Here is a 20,859-nt window from a genome sequence, read left to right on the forward strand (position 1 = left end):
GCCGGAGTCCCCCACTCACTGCCAGGGGGACAGGGAGGAGTACACCCACCTGGACGACTCCTTCTCCAAACAGGTGGGAGGAGCATGGGGGTGTTTCTGGAATAGGGTCGGATTAGTTTTTTTTTATCGAGGACCTGATTCACTGAAGCGTTGTTTTACACACCATGGTGTGAATTGAACCTGTTCTTGAACCCTTGTTTTTTTTCTTATAAGCAGGGGTGCACATAACTTTTTGGGGCCAGTGCTCAGAGGAGCACCTAGGGATGCTGCTTGGTGCTCCCCGAGCTCGCGAGTCACGACCCGTCCCACAGGATGGATAAAAAAGGGATACATGGATAACTTATATTAGCAAAACGACATTTATTCATAAATAAAGATGAACAAACAAATTATTGTGTGCAGAACAAAAGAAACAAATGCAAAATCAAATGACTGCTCTTTAAGCATGAAGTCTGTCATCTCTTTAAGCACTAACTGAATGTCTGTTCTTTAAACACAATGAAATCAACTGACATCTCTTTAAGCACTGCTCTGTTCTGTAAACACTGAAATCAACTTTTCAACAAAAATTTACAGCCTAAGCATTTATTTATGCTACAAGCTTAATCATCATCATCACTGCTCTCTTGACTGCTGTTATCACTGTCCTCAATTTCAACCATGGTAGAGGATGTTGTAGGCTATCACTTTAAATAGCTCATTATTTTGATTGTGCAACAAAGTCTTTTTTTTTTTCCTAATAGAATTCCCAACCATATTCCCTGGTTCAGGGGTCGAGGTGCGATAATGAAGCTGTAAAACAAACGTCTGAACGTTTGAAAGCTTCAGAGAAAAGAAACGTGTCCCTTTTAGCGACGAGTCGTTCGGGACTGAATTTTCACGTGTCGGCGTGATAACCGTGCGATACGCGATACGCGGAATGAAAGTACGAGTTACGATACTTTCCGAATGTTTTCGTGAGGGGAGTCGCCGTGGTCGTCGTCGGTCGACTGTTGTGATGGATTACTCGTCGGGCCTTCGGCTGAGGGGACGGCAAATAGTTACTTAGTGGGGCTTGCAGTGATGCAGCAGTCAGCACTGTCAGCAGTTGGATTTTGAGGAAGTAAATTCCTCTCCCAGCTGTTGGTGCGCCAGAGCGCGTTCATGCGGCTGATCTGCCGCGCAGCATGCATTTTGGCGACGCATGCGCACTGGCGCACCAGTTATGTGCACCCTTGCTTATAAGGATGGTGTCATATGTAAGATTCAACCTTTCTTAAAGGTTGTGATGACTTTGGTTCATCGGTGGCGATCAGGGAAGAAGATTCCTTGAACATCCAAGGAAATGTTTGATTGACGAGCGCCATTTCGGTCACAAAAATGCGTTTTCTAAAATGCAGTGTCTTGGAGTGATGCAGGCTTGTTTACAATTGTCCAGGGGTGCTCTAGGGGAGTGAGCTCATTTCCTGCTTTCTGTCTCTGGCAGCTGCCTTTTCAAACCATGCAGAAACATCACAGCTGATGTCCGACACTGCAGGTCCATTTTGGGGGGGTTATATTAGTATTAGGGACAATGTTGAGAACTGACAGCTCCTCTAAACAGAAATACAAGCAAAAAGATCAAAACAAAGGCGAAGAGAGGGCAGTATATATCGAAATGAAATGCAAATGGAGATAAGATCATACAGAACATAAGAACATATTAACTTTGGTGTATCTCCCTTGGGCAGGCTTTATCCTGTAAAATAGGTCTCTTGACGTCAATGGGACCCCCTGGTAAAATAAACGTTAAGTAGTAATACCATAAGATGGAGCGGTATGTCTCTGCAGGCTGTTTAGAGGAAGAGGCGTCTCTTTCTACATTATTATCGCCGGGGTTATGGAGAGACAGATTGTTATTTCCTGATATGATGGCCGGTCTGTTCAGTTTCTCTATTCTTGCCGTATTCAATGGGCCATAGGCGGTACTGAGGTAATTGCATGTCTGTCAGCGTGTTCGCTAATCGAATCACGCTACTGCCTAACATACTCATTTCAGCTTTTAAATCAACTCTTCATTTTAATCCCAACTTCCATTGAGGTCCTTCGGTTATACAGAGTCTTGCATAGACATCATATTGATGTTGACAAAAATGGACATTTTACAGTGAACCTCTTCTACTACCATTTAACACCAGTGCGTGTATCTTCAATGATTGCTTTAACCGTGTGTGTGTGTGTGTGTGTGTTTGTGTGTGTGTATCTTCTTGTGTGTGTGTCCAGGTGAAGTCTCTGGCAGACTCCATGGACGACTCCCTCACCTGTCAGTCGGGGCGAGAGGACTCCCAAGAGGGCAGCGGCGAGGGGGGAGGGATGGGAGTGGTGGAGGCCGACGACTTCGGCGAGTGCGTCTGGACCAACAACCCCTCGTCCCGCCGCGGTGGGGGGGGCGGGGGCGGCCCGGGGGGGGGAGGAGATCGGGAGAGGGGCGGGGGAGGAGGGGGGCTGAGCATGCACGAGGACAGCACGGCCACCTCGTACAGCGACGTCACCCTCTACATGGACGACGGCCTCCCCTCCTCCCCCCTCTCCACCGACAGGGCCCCCAGCAGCACCGACACGGAGTACTGGGGCATGAGCGGAGGAGGCGGAGGAGGAGGCGGAGGCGGGGGGTCGGCCGGGGGCGGCGGTGGCCGTGAGGACAGCCGGGAAACGGAGGGCGGGGCCACCAGCCAGGGCACCAGCCGCCGCAGCACACCCTGCACGGAGTGCCGGGACTTCCGCCTGCGTGGCACCCACCTGCCCCTGCTCACCATCGAGCCCCCCAGCGACAGCTCGGTGGACATGAGCGACCGCTCGGACCGGGGGTCCCTCAGCAGGCAGCTGGTCTACGAGCAGCAGCAGGACCCCTCGGCGGCGGCGGCGGGGGGAGGAGGAGGAGTGGGGTCACCTCAGGGCACCATCAAACACAACCCCAACGGACGCTCCGTCCCCACGGCCCAGGGCCAGACCCGCACCCCCGCGGCCGCTACGCCCGGCCGCCCAGTCCACCCCTCGGCCATCCCCGTCCACCCCTCGGCCATCCCCGTCCACCTCCCCCACCACACGGTCCTGCACCACCACCACCCCCACCCCAACCCCCACCCCCACCCCAACCCCCACCCGCACCCCCACCAGGCCCATCCCCACCCCCACCACCACCCCATGCACCACCCCCAACCCCACCACCACCACCACCAGTACCAGGACTCGTCGTCGTCCCAGTCGCCCCAGCAGCAGAACCCCCCGCTCACCCCGCTGTCGTCCTCGTCCTCGGCCACGGCGCCGCTGCCCTCCTCCGGCGGGGGGGGGGGTCTGGAGCAGTCGGACGGGGACAACGACTCGCTCAACTCCACCACCAACTCCAACGAGACCATCAACTGCAGCTCGGGGTCGTCGTCGCGGGACAGCCTCCGGGAGCCCCTGCCCCCCCTGGGGAAGCAGACCTACCAGAGGGAGAGCCGCCACAGCTGGGACTCCCCCGCCTTCAACAACGACGTGGTCCAGAGGCGGCAGTACCGCATCGGACTCAACCTCTTCAACAAGTAAGGAGGGGGGGGGGGCACTACCTGGGAGGGGGTGGATGGAGAGATGGAGAGATGGAGGGATGGAGGGCGGGTGGATGGATGGATATATTGATAGATACAGTAGATGGATGATGGAGGGAAGGAAGGAAGGGAGGAACACATGGATGGATGGAGGGAGGGAGGGATGGATGGATATAATGATAGATACAGTAGATGGATGATGGAGGGGGGGAAGGGAGGGGAGGGAGGAAGCCATGGATGGATAGATAGATGGACAGACAGACAGACAGACAGACAGAGACAATAGGGTAGTATGGTGGTAATAATATGATCATATGATGGTGTGACGGCAGGGTAAAAAGCAGTGGGTGGTAGAGATGAAGGTAACCCTCCAGTCAGCAGGCTGAGCGGGGACTTAGATGAGGGAGTGAACGCGTGTTGATACCCTCCTTCTCTCTCCCTCCGGGGGAGCTGCGACTGAGTCTTTCAAATCGGTTGGACTTGATCTCATCTCACTGTGTGTGTGCGTCTGTGTGTGCGTGCGTGTGTGTCTGTGTGTCTGTGTGTGTGCGCGTGTGTGTCTGTGTGTGTCTGTCCGTTCGATGTGTGATGCGCATGCATTTGTGTGAGTGTGTCTGTTTGTGTGTGTGTGCATCAACGCGTGTGTCCCTCTCTCTCATGCGTCTATGTGTGTGTGTGTGTGTGTGTGTGTGTGTGTATGTGTATGTGTGTGGTCTCCCCGCGCAGGAAGCCAGAGAAGGGTATCCAGTACCTGATCGAGCGGGGCTTCGTGTCCGACACGCCGGTGGGCATCGCCCGCTTCATCCTGGAGAGGAAGGGCCTGAGCAGGCAGATGGTGGGGGAGTTCCTGGGCTGCCGGCAGAAGCAGTTCAACAAGGACGTGCTGGAGTGAGTAGCATCACTAACCAGTGGCATCACTAACCAGTGGCATCACTAACCAGTGGCATCTCTAACCAGTGGCATCACTAACCAGTGGCATCACTAACCAGTGGCATCACTAACCACTAGCATCTCTAACCAGTGGCATCACTAACCAGTGGCATCACTAACCAGTAGCATCTCTAACCACTAGCATCTCTAACCAGTGGGATCACTAACCAGTGGCCTCACTAACCAGTGGCATCACTAACCAGTGGCCTCACTAACCAGTGGCATCACTAACCAGTAGCATCTCTAACCAGTGGGATCACTAACCAGTGGCCTCACTAACCAGTGGCATCACTAACCAGTGGCCTCACTAACCAGTGGCCTCACTAACCAGTAGCATCACTAACCAGTGGGATCACTAACCAGTGGCCTCACTAACCAGTGGCATCACTTACCAGTGGCATCACTAACCAACCAGTGGCATCACTAACCAGTGGCATCACTTACCAGTGGCCTCACTAACAAACCAGTGATCTCACTTACCAGTGGCATCACTAACCAGTGACATCACTAACCAGTGGCCTCACTAACCAGTGGCATCACTAACCAGTAGCATCTCTAACCAGTGGGATCACTAACCAGTGGCCTCACTAACCAGTGGGATCACTAACCAGTGGCCTCACTAACCAGTAGCATCTCTAACCAGTGGCCTCACTAACCAGTGGCATCACTAACCAGTGGCCTCACTAACCAGTGGCATCACTAACCAGTGGCCTCACTAACCAGTGGCCTCACTAACCAGTGGCATCACTAACCAGTGGGATCACTAACCAGTGGCCTCACTAACCAGTGGCATCACTAACCAGTGGCCTCACTAACCAGTGGCCTCCCTAACCAGTAGCATCACTAACCAGTGGGATCACTAACCAGTGGCCTCACTAAACAGTGGCATCACTAACCAGTGGCATCACTAACCAGTGGCCTCACTAACCAGTAGCATCACTAACCAGTGGGATCACTAACCAGTGGCCTCACTAACCAGTGGCATCACTAACCAGTGGCATCACTAACCAGTGGGATCACTAACCAGTGGCCTCACTAACCAGTGGCATCACTAACTAGTAGCATCACTAACCAGTGGCCTCACTAACCAGTAGCATCACTAACCAGTGTCATCACTAACCAGTGGGATCACTAACCAGTGGCCTCACTAACCAGTGTCATCACTAACCAGTGGCATCACTAACCAGTGGCCTCACTAACCAGTGGCCTCACTAACCAGTGGCATCACTAACCAGTGGCCTCACTAACCAGTGGCATCACTTACCAGTGGCATCACTTACCAACCAGTGGCCTCACTTACGAGTGGCATCACTAACCAACCAGTGGCATCACTAACCAGTGGCATCACTTACCAGTGGCCTCACTAACCAACCAGTGATCTCACTTACCAGTGGCATCACTAACCAGTGACATCACTAACCAGTGCCATCACTAACCAGTGGCATCACTTACCAGTGGCATCACTAACCAGTGACGTCACTAACCAGTGGCCTCACTAACCAGTGGCATCACTAACCAGTAGCATCACTAACCAGTGGCATCACTAACCAGTGATGTCACTAACCAGTGGCATCACTTACCAGTGGCCTTACTTACCAGTGGCATCACTAACCAGTGGCCTCACTAACCAGTGGCATCACTAACCAGTGTCATCACTAACCAATGTCATCACTTACCCTCATGGCATCATGAGGAAGAGATACTGACTCTACACAGAGACAAAATTACATAACATGCCTCTAGACATACAGCCTTCATACTGTATATCCCTCTTATTCTCTGTACTGTGTGTACTCTCTCTCCCTCCCTCCCTCCCTCCCTCCCTCCCTATCTCCATCTCCCTCTTCGTCCTCCTCCCCCTCTCCCTCTCCCCTACCCTCTCTCCCTGGTCCTCAGTTGTGTGGTGGATGAGATGGATTTTTCTGGGATGGATCTGGATGACGCTCTGAGGAAGTTCCAGGCCCAGATCAAAGTCCAGGGAGAGGCCCAGAAGGTGGAGAGACTGGTGGAGGCTTTCAGGTACCAGCACCGGAGGTCGCGGTGGGCAGCGTGGAGACCAGGGTGGGGGGGGGTGGGGGGTCGATTCCAATTCCAATTGAAATGTGTGTGGGTTCACGGTATGTGCGCCATGAATACCTTTCAACGACCGTCATGTGATGGAGTTGAAATGACATGTGACATGATACTGCTTACGTTGAAATCGGATTTAACTAGATTGAAGTTAGGAAGTTTACCCCAACCTCAGTTTGTTTATTTTGGTCATTTCTGCCTCTCCTATATATATATATATATATATCCTAAATTACTCCAGGGAGACTGTCCCTGTAATCTCTAATTATAAGTCGCTTTGGATAAACACGTCCCCTAAATGTATTACCGTATTTTCCTGACTATAAGTCGCTCCGGAGTATAAGTCCGTCAAATCAGTCAAAAAATGCGTCATGAAGAGGAAAAAAACATATATAAGCACTGAACTATAAGTTGCATTTATTTAGAAATGTATTTCACAAAATCCAAGACCAAGAACAGACATTTAGGCAAGTAATTCAACTACACAATAGCACACAGAACAACAGGCTGAATAGGTGTCCGGTATGTTAACGTAACGCATTAACAGTTATTTAGCTACACAATAGCATAAAGAACATACCTGGGAGGCTGAATAGGCTAAATTAACATAACAAGCCAGCGAGTCCAACAAGCAAGTTACCGGTAAGCAAGTTTCAAGCTCCAGTTCATTTCTTCAGTGGTACCGGAGAGGCATATAGTCACAAGCCCAGAGCGCCCTCTCGCGGCTGTCGACGATAATGTTTACTCCTTGGTTCATGTCAGTCAGTATGAAATTATATATATTTTGATATATAAGTCGCACCTGACTATAAGTCGCAGGACCAGCCAAACCATGCAAAAAGTGCGACTTATAGTCCGGAAAATACGGTACTCTGCTCCCTCCAATATCTCTCTTTGTCCTTCTCTCTCCCGCCCCCCCCCCCCCCCCATCTCCTTTCTCTCTCTCAGTCAGAGGTATTGTGTGTGTAACCCGGTGCTGATACGGCAGTTCCAGAACCCCGACACCATCTTCATCCTGGCGTTTGCCATCATCCTCCTCAACACAGACATGTACAGCCCCAACGTAAAGCCTGAGAGGAAGATGAAGCTGGAGGACTTCGTCAAGAACCTCAGAGGTAGGAGAAGGAGGAGGAGGAGGACCACCGTGACACGTGTAGGCCTCCCACTCTACATACACACCTTCATCTCCTCCATCTTATGTCATTGTCTCACACCCTATCTCACTCACCCTGTCTTCTATCTTCTCTTCCGTCTCTCTCTCTCTCTCTCCCTTCTTTCTTATTTGCCTCTGTCAATCTCTCTCTCTCTCTTTCCCTCTCTCACTCTCTTCATTCTTGTTTGCCTCTGTCAATCTCTTTCTCTCTCTCACTCTGTCTGTCATCTTTCTCATCTCTCTGCCTCTCTCCTCTGTGTTATCTCTTCCACCTCTATCTGTACGCTGTATCAGCAGTCTACTAAATGGTCTGTCACTCATCTTCTTTCTCCCCCCCCCCCCCCCCCCTCTCTCTCTCTCTCCTGTTCTTTTTACCGCCCCAGGAGTGGACAACGGTCAGGACATCCCTAGAGACCTACTGGTAGGGATCTACCAGCGCATCCAGAAGTGGGAGCTCCGCACCAACGACGACCACGTCTCCCAAGTCCAGGCGGTGGAGAGGGTCGTGGTGGGCAAGAAGCCTGTGAGTCACACCAAACATTTTGAGTCACTGTTGGAACTTTGCTTTTGGAAAAAAAATAATCTGCTTTTGTGAAATGTCTGATCCGGTAAAAAAAAGAAAACGCCAAAAAAAGCCCTGATACGAATGTAGAGACGTGGCGATTTCCCCAGAGATACAGGGGTTTCTACGAATGTTGAATCTGCTAAAAGCCTGTACCGTCTCGTCTTCGTTTACGTTGACTATTTGAACATTACTAAAAGAAGGTAGAGTCGTTTTGGTTTTGGTTTGACTTTCGGTCTTGTCGGCAATGGTGCTGTCTGAATACTGATCAGGAGAAGATTTTAGCCGTGTGTGATGCACGTGACCATTAACCTTCCTCTGATTTGTGTGTATGCGTGTGCGTGCCTGTGTGTGTGTGTGTGTGTGCGTATGTGTGCGCCCGGTGTGTGTGTGTGTGTGTGTGTGTGTGTGTGTGTGTGTGCAGGTGCTGTCCTTGCCCCACCGCAGGCTGGTGTGTTGCTGCCAGCTGTACGAGGTCCCTGACCCTAACCGACCCCAGAGGAGCGGGGTCCACCAGAGAGAGGTCTTCCTCTTCAACGACCTGCTGGTGGTACGAAGCACCTCAGCCTCCTCTCCTCAGCCTGTACCAGACTGGCGTAGGACACGATTAGAGATTAGATTACATTTCATTCCATTTGATTCAAAGTTAGCGTCATTGACAGAGTACCACGTACCAAGACAACGAACCGCAGTTCGGCATCTAACCAGATAGCATAGCGCAAAAGACATGACTGTATGGACAGTGCACGGTGGGACAGTATACCTTATTTGTTATTTGTCTCCCAGGAGTTATTAGAGTACACTGTGTGCTCTATAATAATGTCCTCACATTGGGGGTGCAAATCTGAACGAATATAATAAAAGAAACGTCATTGTTTAAATGAACCCGGCTTCAAAATAATGGAATATTTCAAAACCATTTTCACTTGTGATAATGCTGCTCCAGTCCTCTCTGTTCTCCCCATAGAGGAGAGTGGACTACCCCCATCTCCTCTTCTCCTGGCCCAACGACCTCCCCTCTGCCACGGCAGCTTAGCGTAGAGGCGCTGGCCTTCGGTAACATAACGTCTGCCTCCCTCCCTCCCTCCCTCCCTCCCTCCTCAGGTGACCAAGATCTTCCAGAAGAAGAAGACGTCGGTGACATACAGTTTCAGACAGTCCTTCCCTCTGGTGGAGATGCAAGTTCACATGTTCCAGAACTCCTGTAAGTACTTGTCTCTCCATCTGTCCCTCCATCTGTCCCTCCCGTCTATTTATACCCCCGCAGTATGCATGTGCACACGACAGCAGAAACGCAGGCAATTTTAGCTGCTTTTTTTTTACCCCCCCCTCCCCAAATCCCCGCCTATAATTTCCAAACCGTATACCGTTGATGATGTTTATCTCCTAATGGGTTATGTTGTCATGGTAAAAGGCGCTGTAGAAACGATTTGTTTTCATTTAGATTTTATTTATTCTTGTTGCCCCCTTGGCTCTTTACCCCCCCCCCCGTTGACTGTGACAGATTGTAGTTTGTAGATCACAATCATCCTATTTATCAGATTATGCAGATTGTTATCAGTAGCTCCACAGCCATACCGTACAATGCAGAGATATACTGTAGCCTAGCTGTGCCAGGATGTGTGGAGCTGTACACTCCTATTTGGACAGTCAGCATATCTGGCTTGTTGTGCAGATTGTAGTGTGTGACTCACTGTAACATAAAGAACATCATGTACTGTTGCCTATACTACTGTACATACAGTATTGCATATACTAAATATCTGTACAGTGATGTAGTGAAGGATAAAATAACGGTGAAATAACACCATTTACGTTATTAATAATTACATTATTATTATTGGGAGATTAGGGTTTATGAAAATGAGTGAATCTTTTGCACATTTTAAGTGTCCAAGTGTTTAAGTGTCCAAGTGTCCAAAAAGTCAAACTTTTTTTCCTCCTCCTACATCCCAATCCTGTATATATACAGTATACACACACGCTACCGTATGGTAGCACAGCTCTGGTCTTATACAGCAAAAACGTAATGCGTCTCATACTCCACTACCATGGAGTACTACCAGTAAACACATCACTCATACTCCACCACCATGGAGTACTACCAGTAAACACTAGGGATGCCCCGATACCGTTTACCGATACAGATACCGATAATCTATGAGCAATATCTGCCAATATACTGCTGATACCGATCAAATAATAGCCTAATACCAATACCTAATACTAATTTCTTTTTTAAATGAGTGTGGTTGAGACATTTATCATTTAGAGCATCTGATAAAGCGAGGCCTAGGTCTAAATGTTTTAAGAGCCTTTTAAAAAATCTCCACAAACCTTTTGATAGGCTGGCCGAGTTGTGTCTGTACATTTTCTCAACCTTTTTCTTCTCAGCTTTTCAAACTCGCCATGCTCCGCTATGTGATTCAACTTCAAGTGCCTTATTAAATTGGTTGTGTTGAAGGATTTTATCGTAGCTCCCCCACAAGGTATTTTATCCTTGCACATATTGCAGATGGCATCTGTGACATCTGTCTCACACACTTTATAGTACTTCCATACTTATGTTTGTACTTCTATTCTAAACTAGGCGTAGGTTTAAGCCTTCTTTCTATTTACAAAATGCCAACTTGCCAGTTAGACTACAACAAGTAATTCACATATCTGCGACGTTTAGGTTCATGAGCATGCGACAATGAATTGGCTCACGTTGTTTGCGTCTTTGATCGTTTGTCGTGATCAGCGACGAGAAAGCATTATCGGATTTCCCCCGAGTATCGGCTCATTTCAATTGCTAGCCGATCAATCAGGGCATCCCTAGTAAACAGATCACTCGTACTCCACTACCATGGAGTAGTACTACCAGTAAACACATCACTCGTACTCGTACACTACCATATCAGAGGCTACGGTCCGTACTGTAAAGGAGGCGTTGACCGGTACAGCCCTGGGTCTGTGTGTGTGTGCCTCCCCTGCAGACTACCCCCACGGCATCCGGCTGACCTCGGCCATCCCGGGAGGGGAGAGGAAGGTCCTGATTGTGTTCACGGCTCCCAGCCAGCAGGACCGCACACGCTTCACCAGCGACCTACGAGAGAGCATCACCGAGGTGCAGGAGATGGAGAAGTACCGGGTGGAATGTGAGTATACAGGACATGATACCCATTACCACAGTACAATACCCCGGCGATGAAACTACATGTGTGCCTTTGGAAGGGAATTTGGGGGTACTCTCTTTTATCTTTATTGTCTGTAAATTAAACATAATTTCCTTCCCACTCCTACTCTACTCTTGTTACCCCCCCCTAACCCACTCCTTTTACTCCCCTCTCTATTTCCTTTTCTCTCTCTCTCTCTCTCTCTCTCTCTCTCTCTCTCTCTCTCTCTCTCTCTCTCTCTAAATCTGTCTCTCTCTCTATCTTTCTCTCTTGCTCTCTTTTGCTCTCTCTCTCCCCCCTCTCTCTCTCTCCTCCTCTCCCTCTCCCCCTCTCTCTTTCTCCATCCCTCCTCCACCCCCCTGTTCTCTGTACAGCGGAGCTGGAGAAGCAGAAGGGGGTGATGCGTCCCAGCGGCGTGGGGGCCGGCGCTGCCGGTGCTGGCGGCAGCATGAAGGGCGAGGCGGTGAACGGCACTCTGGGAAGGCCCTGTCTGGATGACACCTACGCCAACGTGGACGGACTCAAACGCACGGCACTCAGCTCGTCCCTGAGGGACCTCTCTGATTCAGGTACGACACACACACGCACACGCGCACAGACACACACACACACACACACACACACACACACACACACACATGAACACATGTAAAACGCTTTTCAATACTTCAGATGCGGTTTAGTTTTCATGGTACAATGGAACCAAATGAACGGTCCCCAAAGTGCACAATCCCTAACGACAGCCATGCACACCTCGAAGCATTTGCCATTTACATCAAACCCATACAGTATGGGTACATATAATGGGAAATACATATAGACACAGGTCTGATACAATAACAGGTATATATCATACTCCGACACAAACACAATGTCCCAGACATCAGCACTACCCAGGGTTTTAATGAATCTGTTTCCAGTGGTAATTCGTTTAAATATCCACTTAACCTTTTCAATCAGCCATCTCCTTTGACCGAAGGTCTAGACATCACTTCCATCTTCTGTTAGTGACTATCATTATGATGTCGATGCGGGAGATGGAGTAAGCAGAGGGTCATTTCAAATGAGTGTCATTAGGACGCTTCGATCTTAGACAGACTCACAAGGAACACAGACAAACAGATAGGTAGACAAACAGAGAGGGAGACAGACAGGTAGACAGGCAGACAGACTGAAGGTCAGAAGTGTTTTTCTGATGTAATTGCCGTGGCGCTACTGTATATGGGGTTCTGTCCCCATCTGCTGGCCAGTCGGAGAACTGTAGGACTCATTACATTTACATTTGGACATTTAAGTACTCATTTAGCATTTAGAGCTTGTATCCAAAGTGATGAGTACATTTGTACATCTGTCCACTTTCTCAACTGGTTCTTCCTGCTCTTGCTTGCTCTCTCTCTCTCTCTCTCTCTCTCTCTCTCTCTCTCTCTCTCTCTCTCTCTCTCTCTCTCTCTGACATCTCTATCCTCCTCTCTCACTTTTTGCACTGACAATCACACACAAAAATATTTACCTCACCTGGTTCTTGCTCTCTCTTTCTGGTGTGCAGACTCCATCCTGCTCTCTCTCCTTCTCTCCCTCTCTATCCTCCTCTCTTCCTCTTTTGCTGTCAACCAAAAGGCAAACATAACAAGTATTTATAATCTAAGAGGTATAAATTGATCCATATCAATTTATAACATTATTGTAATTGAATATTGGGTTGCTGTGGGCATTGCAGTCAGATAATGTCATTTTGACCTTATTCTATCACCTGAATGTGAACCGTATGTCCATCTATGGAAAAACAGACATTTCCAATGAGCTTCAATCCACTGTCCATGTACTGTAAATATACCTTAAAGCCCAATTCTATCAGAAAAATAAACATTGTGACAACTTCACCTAAAATAATATAGCTACTACGGTGTGTGTTTTAACTTCACACATTCTGTAACTTTCAGGCACTGATATTTTGATACCGCCTAAATGCTTTTTTTCCCGCCCCAGTGTGATCAAAAGTAGCCCATTCGTCCGTAACCCGCCGCATCTGGCAACCCTGTCTGGCTATGCGAGACTACTGGTGGACTAACATTACCAATGAGGTACATGTACTTAGGCTACTGTACTGGAGTGTAACATCATGACTTAAAAAATAATACTGGATATTAAATCTGTTTAAATAAAGCCATTTGAATCTGTAATTGGGCTAAAAATGATTTCAGGAAATAATAATAATAGTTCTTCATATTTTTTGTAGGGATGAAGTTTAGTGCTCAAGCACCCCTGAAAAGGGTCTAAAATCGCCCATGTGTGTGATCATCTAATTATGTGTAGTTATGTGTCTTTAGCATGTTGATGTACTATCAGCATGTTGTGATGTGCTAAACATGCAGTGAGATGTTCGTAGCGATGTTCCTTTTCAGCGCTAGCTATTAGCAGCTGTTTTGCGTGTGTTTTGATTCAGAGCGTGTTTCTCTGCTATTTGGTTTGAGGTGGACCAACATTCAAATAAGTATCAAATAAGCATCTTCTTCAACTATTTTCAGATTTCAATATATGACACATTATGTGAAAGCTTACAACTTGCACTTTCATGATCAGAAAAAAGAAAAGAAAAATGACCATGCCCTACTTGAGGACTTTTGAACCAGACCTGTCACATTTGTCCAAGTGAATCAACCATACATCAGTCATTGTAATTAAAACAAAGTCAAGAAAAACCTGAGAAACTCAGGACGCGTCCCAGTAGTCTTTGCTCTATGTCCTTGCATCCTTTCTCCTCGCATCTTGCTCTCAAAAAGCATTGAAGGAGAACATGTAAGGAGAGGGACCTTAGATCCTCTCCTCCAATGAGTTTTGTAGAAGGAAACAAGGAAGGAAGCTGTAAGGAAACACAGAAAGATTATTGGGACGCACCTTTAGATACAATAGTCTAACTCCCTTACCCTCCCCCCTCAGGGACCTGTAATAATAATAATAATAATAATAATAATAAGCTTTATTTATATATTTATTTATAGAGCACTTTTCATACATAAGAATTCAGCTCAAAGTGCACAATACAGTGCAAAAGAACAGATAAAAAATGTAAATGACTAAGACATCAGCAAACTGCTGTACAAAACACAGTGCAAAAGAAAGAAAAAGGAACAGATTAAAAAACTGAAATAAAAAAATATATGGTACTGTATAACATATATGAAATCTATAGGGAGTTATTCATATTGGAATATTGCTATTTTAAAATGCCTCATGGTTAGAATAAAAATAGGAAATGGCTTCTACAAGTGTCAGCGTGATGAGAGATGATGGATGCTTCTGTCTGCATCACTTGATACTACGACATCTGACGTATTTAATTCCCCACTAGGAAACCTGCCAAACAGCCAGTAGAGAGTATTGACGTGTCACCTCGTGAAAACCAATAATGAATCCTGAATGAGCTGCTCCTGACGTCAGTTCTGTCTCCATAAGGCCATCGGTTCCATTTCTCAATGGAATCGGGTCACTTCAGACGTCATACAACGTCGGAAAAAAGGACATTGGCACTCATCTGAAAAGATCCGTTTACAGCAGTCAGTCCCTACGAGATCACTGGAAGGAGAGGGAGAGGAAGAGAGAGAGAAGAAAAAGAAAAAAGTTTTGTTTTGTCTGGGTTGAGCGCACAGTGCAGTCAGTGGAAAGAGCTGCGAGCGGCACGCAGCCATGGCCAAATGAGCTGTGAACTTGTGGATGTGAAATGGGGTGGGGGGGTACACTGTGTTCACTTCCAGCCTCGCTGTTCTCATGACTGTCCTTCTACCCTGAGTCGTTCATCTAGGATCAGCTGTCTTCTGTCCCCTCCCCCCCACGACCCTGCCATAGCCTGCCGTCATCATCGTATACCGAACAAAATACCACTGGCGCTTTGTCATTTTGTACGGGTGCCTGACAGGGTCACCAACGCTCCCTGAGGATGTCATATCTATGTGCATGCACAGCCGTTTTTTGGGGGGGGGATTTGGATTGAGGGAAGCCAGCTGCTGACCTCTCCTCTGACCTTTGACCTGGCTGCTCTTTGCTCTCCTGCTTTCGGGGTTTTGCAGGGAAGCGCGGTCGCAGAAACAGTGTCGGCTCCCTGGACAGTACGATGGAAGTAAGTCTGTTTTCTGAGGGGGGAGGATTGGTGTGGAGAGAAAATCATGCTTTTTCATGTCACCCCCCCCCCAAAAAAAAAAACAACAACAGCAAGAACCAACAACCACCAAATGTTTGTGTCATTTTGCTTGAATGAATGTTCACTATTCTCCTTCATCAATGTTCCATCGTCACTAACCTGTTCTAAATTACACCAAACGTCTGTCCGTACAAGGCATGGCAATATCTGTTTGTCCGGCGTGTTCCGCATCGCCTCACTGACTGTTTTTTGATGTTCCCTGAACGTCTGCGCATGGATATGATGTAATATGTGTGTTCTCTGTGTGTGTGTGTGTGTGTGTGTGTGTGTATCTCTGGTATGGAAACTGCACGCGAAAGCACCTGCATGGCACGCCTAGTGTGTGTTCACTGAGGTTTTTACGGAGCGGGCCCTCCGCAGCATGTGACTCCGGCTTGTCCGCCCTTTTTTTCCGTCATTCTCCACGTTTCCGTCTAATGGCTGCCGTGTTTCTAAAGCCCAGGCCGTCCGAGGTGTGTGGGGTTTTCTTGTATTCGGCTCACTCTTCTTCTCTGCCTCTCTTGTCTCTCTGCTCTTCTTCTCTGCCACAGGGCTCCGTCATTAGCAGCCCCAGGCCTCACCAGCGCCTCCCCATGGCCGGAGGAGGTATCCCGCCCGGCGCCTGCTATGGACTAGAAGACTACCGGCCCCAACGCCCCATCCTGAGCCCCGGAGTGGGGATGGGGGGTGGGCCGGGGCAACAACACAACGCTGCTGGGACGGCTGGGGGTGGAGGAGCGCCCCCCAGCAGCGCAGACCGAGGAGGGATGGGTGGGATGGGTGGCATGGGTGGGATGGGTGGCATGGGTGGGATAGGTGGGATAGGTGGGATCGGGGGCGGCCTGGTAGGGCCTGGCCCCAGCGCGGGGGGCTCCTTCCTGGGCAACCTGTTCGGCAGCCGGCGTGGCAAACACCCTGGGCCTCTCATCCCCCCGGGGCTGCCACACTACCCTGCACCTGTGCCCCCGCCCACCACCGGCGGCCCGCCCCCACCCTCCCCGTCTGCCCTCAGCCAGTCGGATCCCGGTGGGCCGTCCAAGATCCAGGCGCTGCACGCCCAGTACTGCCACAACAACAGCAGCAGCGGTGGCGGCGGCGCCGGTCAGCCGCCGCCGCCCTACCACAGTCACCACCGCTACCACGTCCAGACCGTGCCTATCCCCAGCCCGCCCTCCACCCAGGCGCCCACGCCCCACACCCTCCACCGAGGCTCGCTGCCCAAGCGGGGGGTCATGGGCGTTATGGGGAGCCTCGCTGGCGCTCCCTCCCACACGCAGCTCCAGCAGATGTCCCAGATGTCCCAGCAGCATGGACGCTACGCCCACGCCAGCATGTCTATGGGCCCGGGTGGCTGCTGCCCCCCCCCGGGGCCCCCCCTTTCCCCTCACACCCCTCACACGCCTCACACCCCTCACACCCCTCACACGCCTCGCTCCCCGGTGCCCCCGCCGCTGGCCCTCTACCACACGCACTCTACGCACACCATACAGTCGGTCCCGCGGGGGGGGGCTGGGAGTGGGGGGGCCGGCGGCGTTGGCGGCAAGCTGCCCCTGACACTGTCCCACTCGCAGCCCCACCCGCACGCACATTCCCACGCTCACATGCAGCACACGCACAACCATGGCCCCCACCCCGGCCAGATCCACAGCCCCCACCCAGGCCACCTCGTGCACAGCCCCCACCCGGGCCTGGGCCACGGGCCCCACAGCCCCAACCTCGTGTCCTACTCCCAGCACCAGCCCCACTTCATCTTCGCGGCGCCCCCGCAGGTGCCGTCGGCACGTCACATCCCCCAGGCCCCCCAGTACCTGCCCCAGTACCCGCCGCTCTCTTCCATCCCCCCTCCCCCGCCCCACTCCCCTTTACCCCCCCCTTCGTCCCCCCATATCCCGCTTACCCCTCTCTCCCCTCACCCCCTCCAGCACCCCGGGCAGCAGCAGGGTGGGGGCGGGGGGGGCAGCAGCACGGGCACGGGGGGCAGCAGCTCCAAGTCCAAGCCTATCAACCGCATCAGCACGGTGGTGTGAGACGAGGAGGGGGGGCACGAGGCTGGGACCCCGGGGCGAGCAGCCAGGGGGCGCTGTTGAGAGCGGAGAGGAGAAGGATGATGATGATGAGGAGGAGGAGGAGGGCCCACGGCCAGGCGGCCCCGCGCGGCAGGAGGAAGGGGAGGAGGAGACGCAGCCTGCTCAGGCTCTGCTACTTCCACATCCGCTTCCCTCAGAGCCGACAGTTCGGGAGGACGGGACACTCACGCAGAAACACAGACTGATGCTGTACTGTTACTGTATGCATGGACGAACGTTGCTCTTGTTCCAGTTACTCCTCTACACACGTCTCTCTCTCTCTCTCTCCCTCTCTCTTTCTCTGGATTTTGGCTGGCTCCTATTGGAGGTAGGATATTCATATACAGTCCACTACACTTGACACTTCAGCCAATGAAAGCCGGTCTGTGATATATATCGCAAAACAGAGAGCGTTTGTTGGTGGAGACAGAGACAGGAGGTAGACGTCAGTGGGTCGCCGTAGAGGACTGTCTTTTAGTGATGTGCAGGTGAAACGGTGGTTGTTTGTGTCTTAGCGGGGGGGGCACGCGTCTATGACCTCATCATACGTCGCCAGTTGAGAAGATTAGTGTAAGGAAGGGGGGCCAAACCCGGTGCGTTGTGGGATGTGGAGTCAAGCGTCCAATCTGTGTCTGTCTTGGACCTCAGTACGGGCATGACTCTTTGCTTCTCAGAGTGGATGTGCAATGAAGAAAGCGTTAGTGGCTCTCACTGGTCTGAGGTCAGCTTAAAGCAGGTGTTGAAGTATAAAGATGTACTGTATTAGCAGCGTGACAAACATTTTAGCATTGTGCACAAAATAGGTTTGGAGCTGAAAAGGTGTACACAACAGTGCAGTAATAGCAGAGGTTCATAACAGAGACATATTAGCATGTGAAACACTAACAGATATAGAATCCTATATATGTACAAACGTAAAGGCACTAGATTTTAAAAGACAGTTGTTACTGTTACCAGGGGCGCTGTGTGTTCAACACGTGGGCATCGCATTGGTCACTTCCACAGTTTTCGCCCGCTCTAATAGGTCCAAGAGACTCATCAGTGCTTCTTTTACGGACACTCCTCAGTGACTTGGGACCACAGCCTAATTCCTCGGAGGACTTGAATGCAAAAAGCTGGAATGTCTGCTACTATCAAACAGTATTTTCTTTGAAAAAGGGTTTGTTTTTTTGTACAGTGTCATAAGCCTCTCATGCCAGTGTATTGGTATCTCTTTAGGCTTTTTTTTAACACTACAGAGTCTTGATCATATTATTGGATGTTTGTGAATGCATACTTCAATGATTATTGGGGAGGGGGGGGAATATTAAATGTCAATTCTTATATTAATTGATTGTAGACTAACATAGTACCTTAAAATGTGCAGTGCAATTTGAACCACATGTTAGAATGCCTATACCCCCCATATCTAACTGTCTTGGCATTTACTCAAAAGCGATGAAGTCAAAGTACAGTTTATTACACTAAAGATATATTGGTACTGTATTCTACTCAAAGAATTGACATCTTTGCAGTCGATTCACAAATTCTATAATTGTAACAATTGTTACAATTGAATATACAGTTGAATATTGGCCATTTTTTATTCTGTATTTAATTGGTCTACTTTACTGCAACTGAAAAGAAAGAAGAATGATTTTAACTTTTAATCTGAGGTAATTGAGACAGAGAAAAGGCTCTGGACATTTTCTATTCACCATATGGAAACGCATACATATTTTCGGAGCAAAAGTCATAACAAACGGTGCAAGCTCTCAAAGACATTCTCTCAGATATTGGCTCTAAATGAGAGGAACATGTGTTCGTTTTTTGTGCTTGGTTTTGGTCACAATATTTGAGTTGTACCTACAGTACAGTATGATGGCAATTACTACTGATATTATTATTGATATTGTTGGTGTAACAGCTACTACTAATATACTAACTAACTATTGTTTTGTACCGTTTTTTGGTTTCTTTTTCATATTGTGCTGGAAGATCAGATGGTGTGGTTTTCTTAGTTGGGTGGTTAAGCACTGGCAATACAAATACTGTATGTAATTCGATGTCTATGTGTTTCAAAAAGAAACAATCCACTGAAAAAACGGTTAAATAGCCTAAGTCACACACTTGTTAAGATATGTCTTTATATCGACTCAATATTGATTACTTGACTCGACCAGGCCTACTGGGTCTGTGACACCCTGCACATGTGCTCACACACACACGCGCACGTACACATACAAACAAACACACACACACAGTCACACCAGATTCCTATTATTTTCCCTGACTATCTCCATAGTGTGGAGCTGTTGCTTTGTCAATAATGTTTGGTGGTTTTGCACACAGTGAAGGCAGAGGCCGCTCCGTCAGTGCCTGGAGTCGTCCAATCCCACTGCAGCCTCCTGCATCCCGCCAGTCACACACTACACCCCCACGGCCCCTCCCCCACACCACCACCCAGGGTTTACAGCTCTCTGATTGGCCGAGGCTGACGCACAGCTGGTGTTATACTTCCTGTAACCTCCAGAGGGGGTCTATTCAGAAGGCAGATGTTTTCATCACCTCATTAGCATACCACTTAGAATGCATGGCCAGTACCGCTCACGGCCAATAACCGTTCTGTGTGATGTGTTGGTGTGTGTGTGTTGGAACGTACCTGTCACCGCAGAGGCAGATGTCTAGTGACTCTACTCCCTGCCTGTTGTTAGTTGAATTAGAGTGGTGGTTTACAGTCTCTGGCTGTCCACGTTGAACCAGACACGGCAGGACATCCCCCACTCTCTCTCTCCTCTACTCCCCTCCTCTCCTCCCTGTCGTATTTGAACCCCCTCGCTCACATGAGCAGTAAGGTCTTGTGGTACTCTTGTGGTACGGTAGATGTAAGAACTTCAGAGAGGGATGGGAGGGAGGGATGGGGGACATCAAAGAACCTACTTAGGCCCAGTTAGGAGAACGTACTTCAGTCCAGTTGCTTCAAGGTCTATTATGTTGGCTGTTATTGTCTCTGACCAGAAATGCCAGTGTCTTTCTTGACCGTTGTGATCGCTGTTGCATGTGTTCTTACTGCACCTAGTGAATGAAGCTGTATAAACTACCTGAATGTACATACTATCTACTGTACTATGAATAATACACCTGTACTCTGGAATGGACTGTTCTATGTCTCTGTAACTAAAAGGGAATGGACAAATATGGACAAATGCATTTGTTTATATT

At 49.3% G+C, this 20,859-nt stretch overlaps 1 protein-coding gene across 1 annotated transcript in view; it reads left to right on the forward strand.

Annotated features, from left to right (window-relative positions):
- The window catches only part of iqsec2a (IQ motif and Sec7 domain ArfGEF 2a), a gene marked incomplete at both ends in the record, with an annotated part of 82,022 nt that extends 64,403 nt beyond the window's left edge, over positions 1-17,619 (forward strand). The window contains 12 exons of the mRNA XM_080534404.1: positions 1-73; positions 2,242-3,542; positions 4,272-4,433; positions 6,372-6,494; positions 7,494-7,660; positions 8,082-8,221; positions 8,685-8,810; positions 9,365-9,464; positions 11,239-11,400; positions 11,793-11,987; positions 15,483-15,532; positions 16,144-17,619. The exon at positions 1-73 is cut by the window's left edge and continues 281 nt beyond it. Coding sequence (XP_080390530.1) covers positions 1-73; positions 2,242-3,542; positions 4,272-4,433; positions 6,372-6,494; positions 7,494-7,660; positions 8,082-8,221; positions 8,685-8,810; positions 9,365-9,464; positions 11,239-11,400; positions 11,793-11,987; positions 15,483-15,532; positions 16,144-17,619 — 4,075 coding nt within the window. The remainder of the gene's footprint in view (positions 74-2,241; positions 3,543-4,271; positions 4,434-6,371; positions 6,495-7,493; positions 7,661-8,081; positions 8,222-8,684; positions 8,811-9,364; positions 9,465-11,238; positions 11,401-11,792; positions 11,988-15,482; positions 15,533-16,143) is intronic.
- Between the last annotated feature and the right edge of the window lie 3,240 nt (positions 17,620-20,859).

Source organism: Nansenia antarctica (genome assembly GCF_963989245.1).
Source record: "Nansenia antarctica genome assembly, chromosome: 6".
NCBI lineage: Eukaryota > Metazoa > Chordata > Actinopteri > Argentiniformes > Microstomatidae > Nansenia > Nansenia antarctica.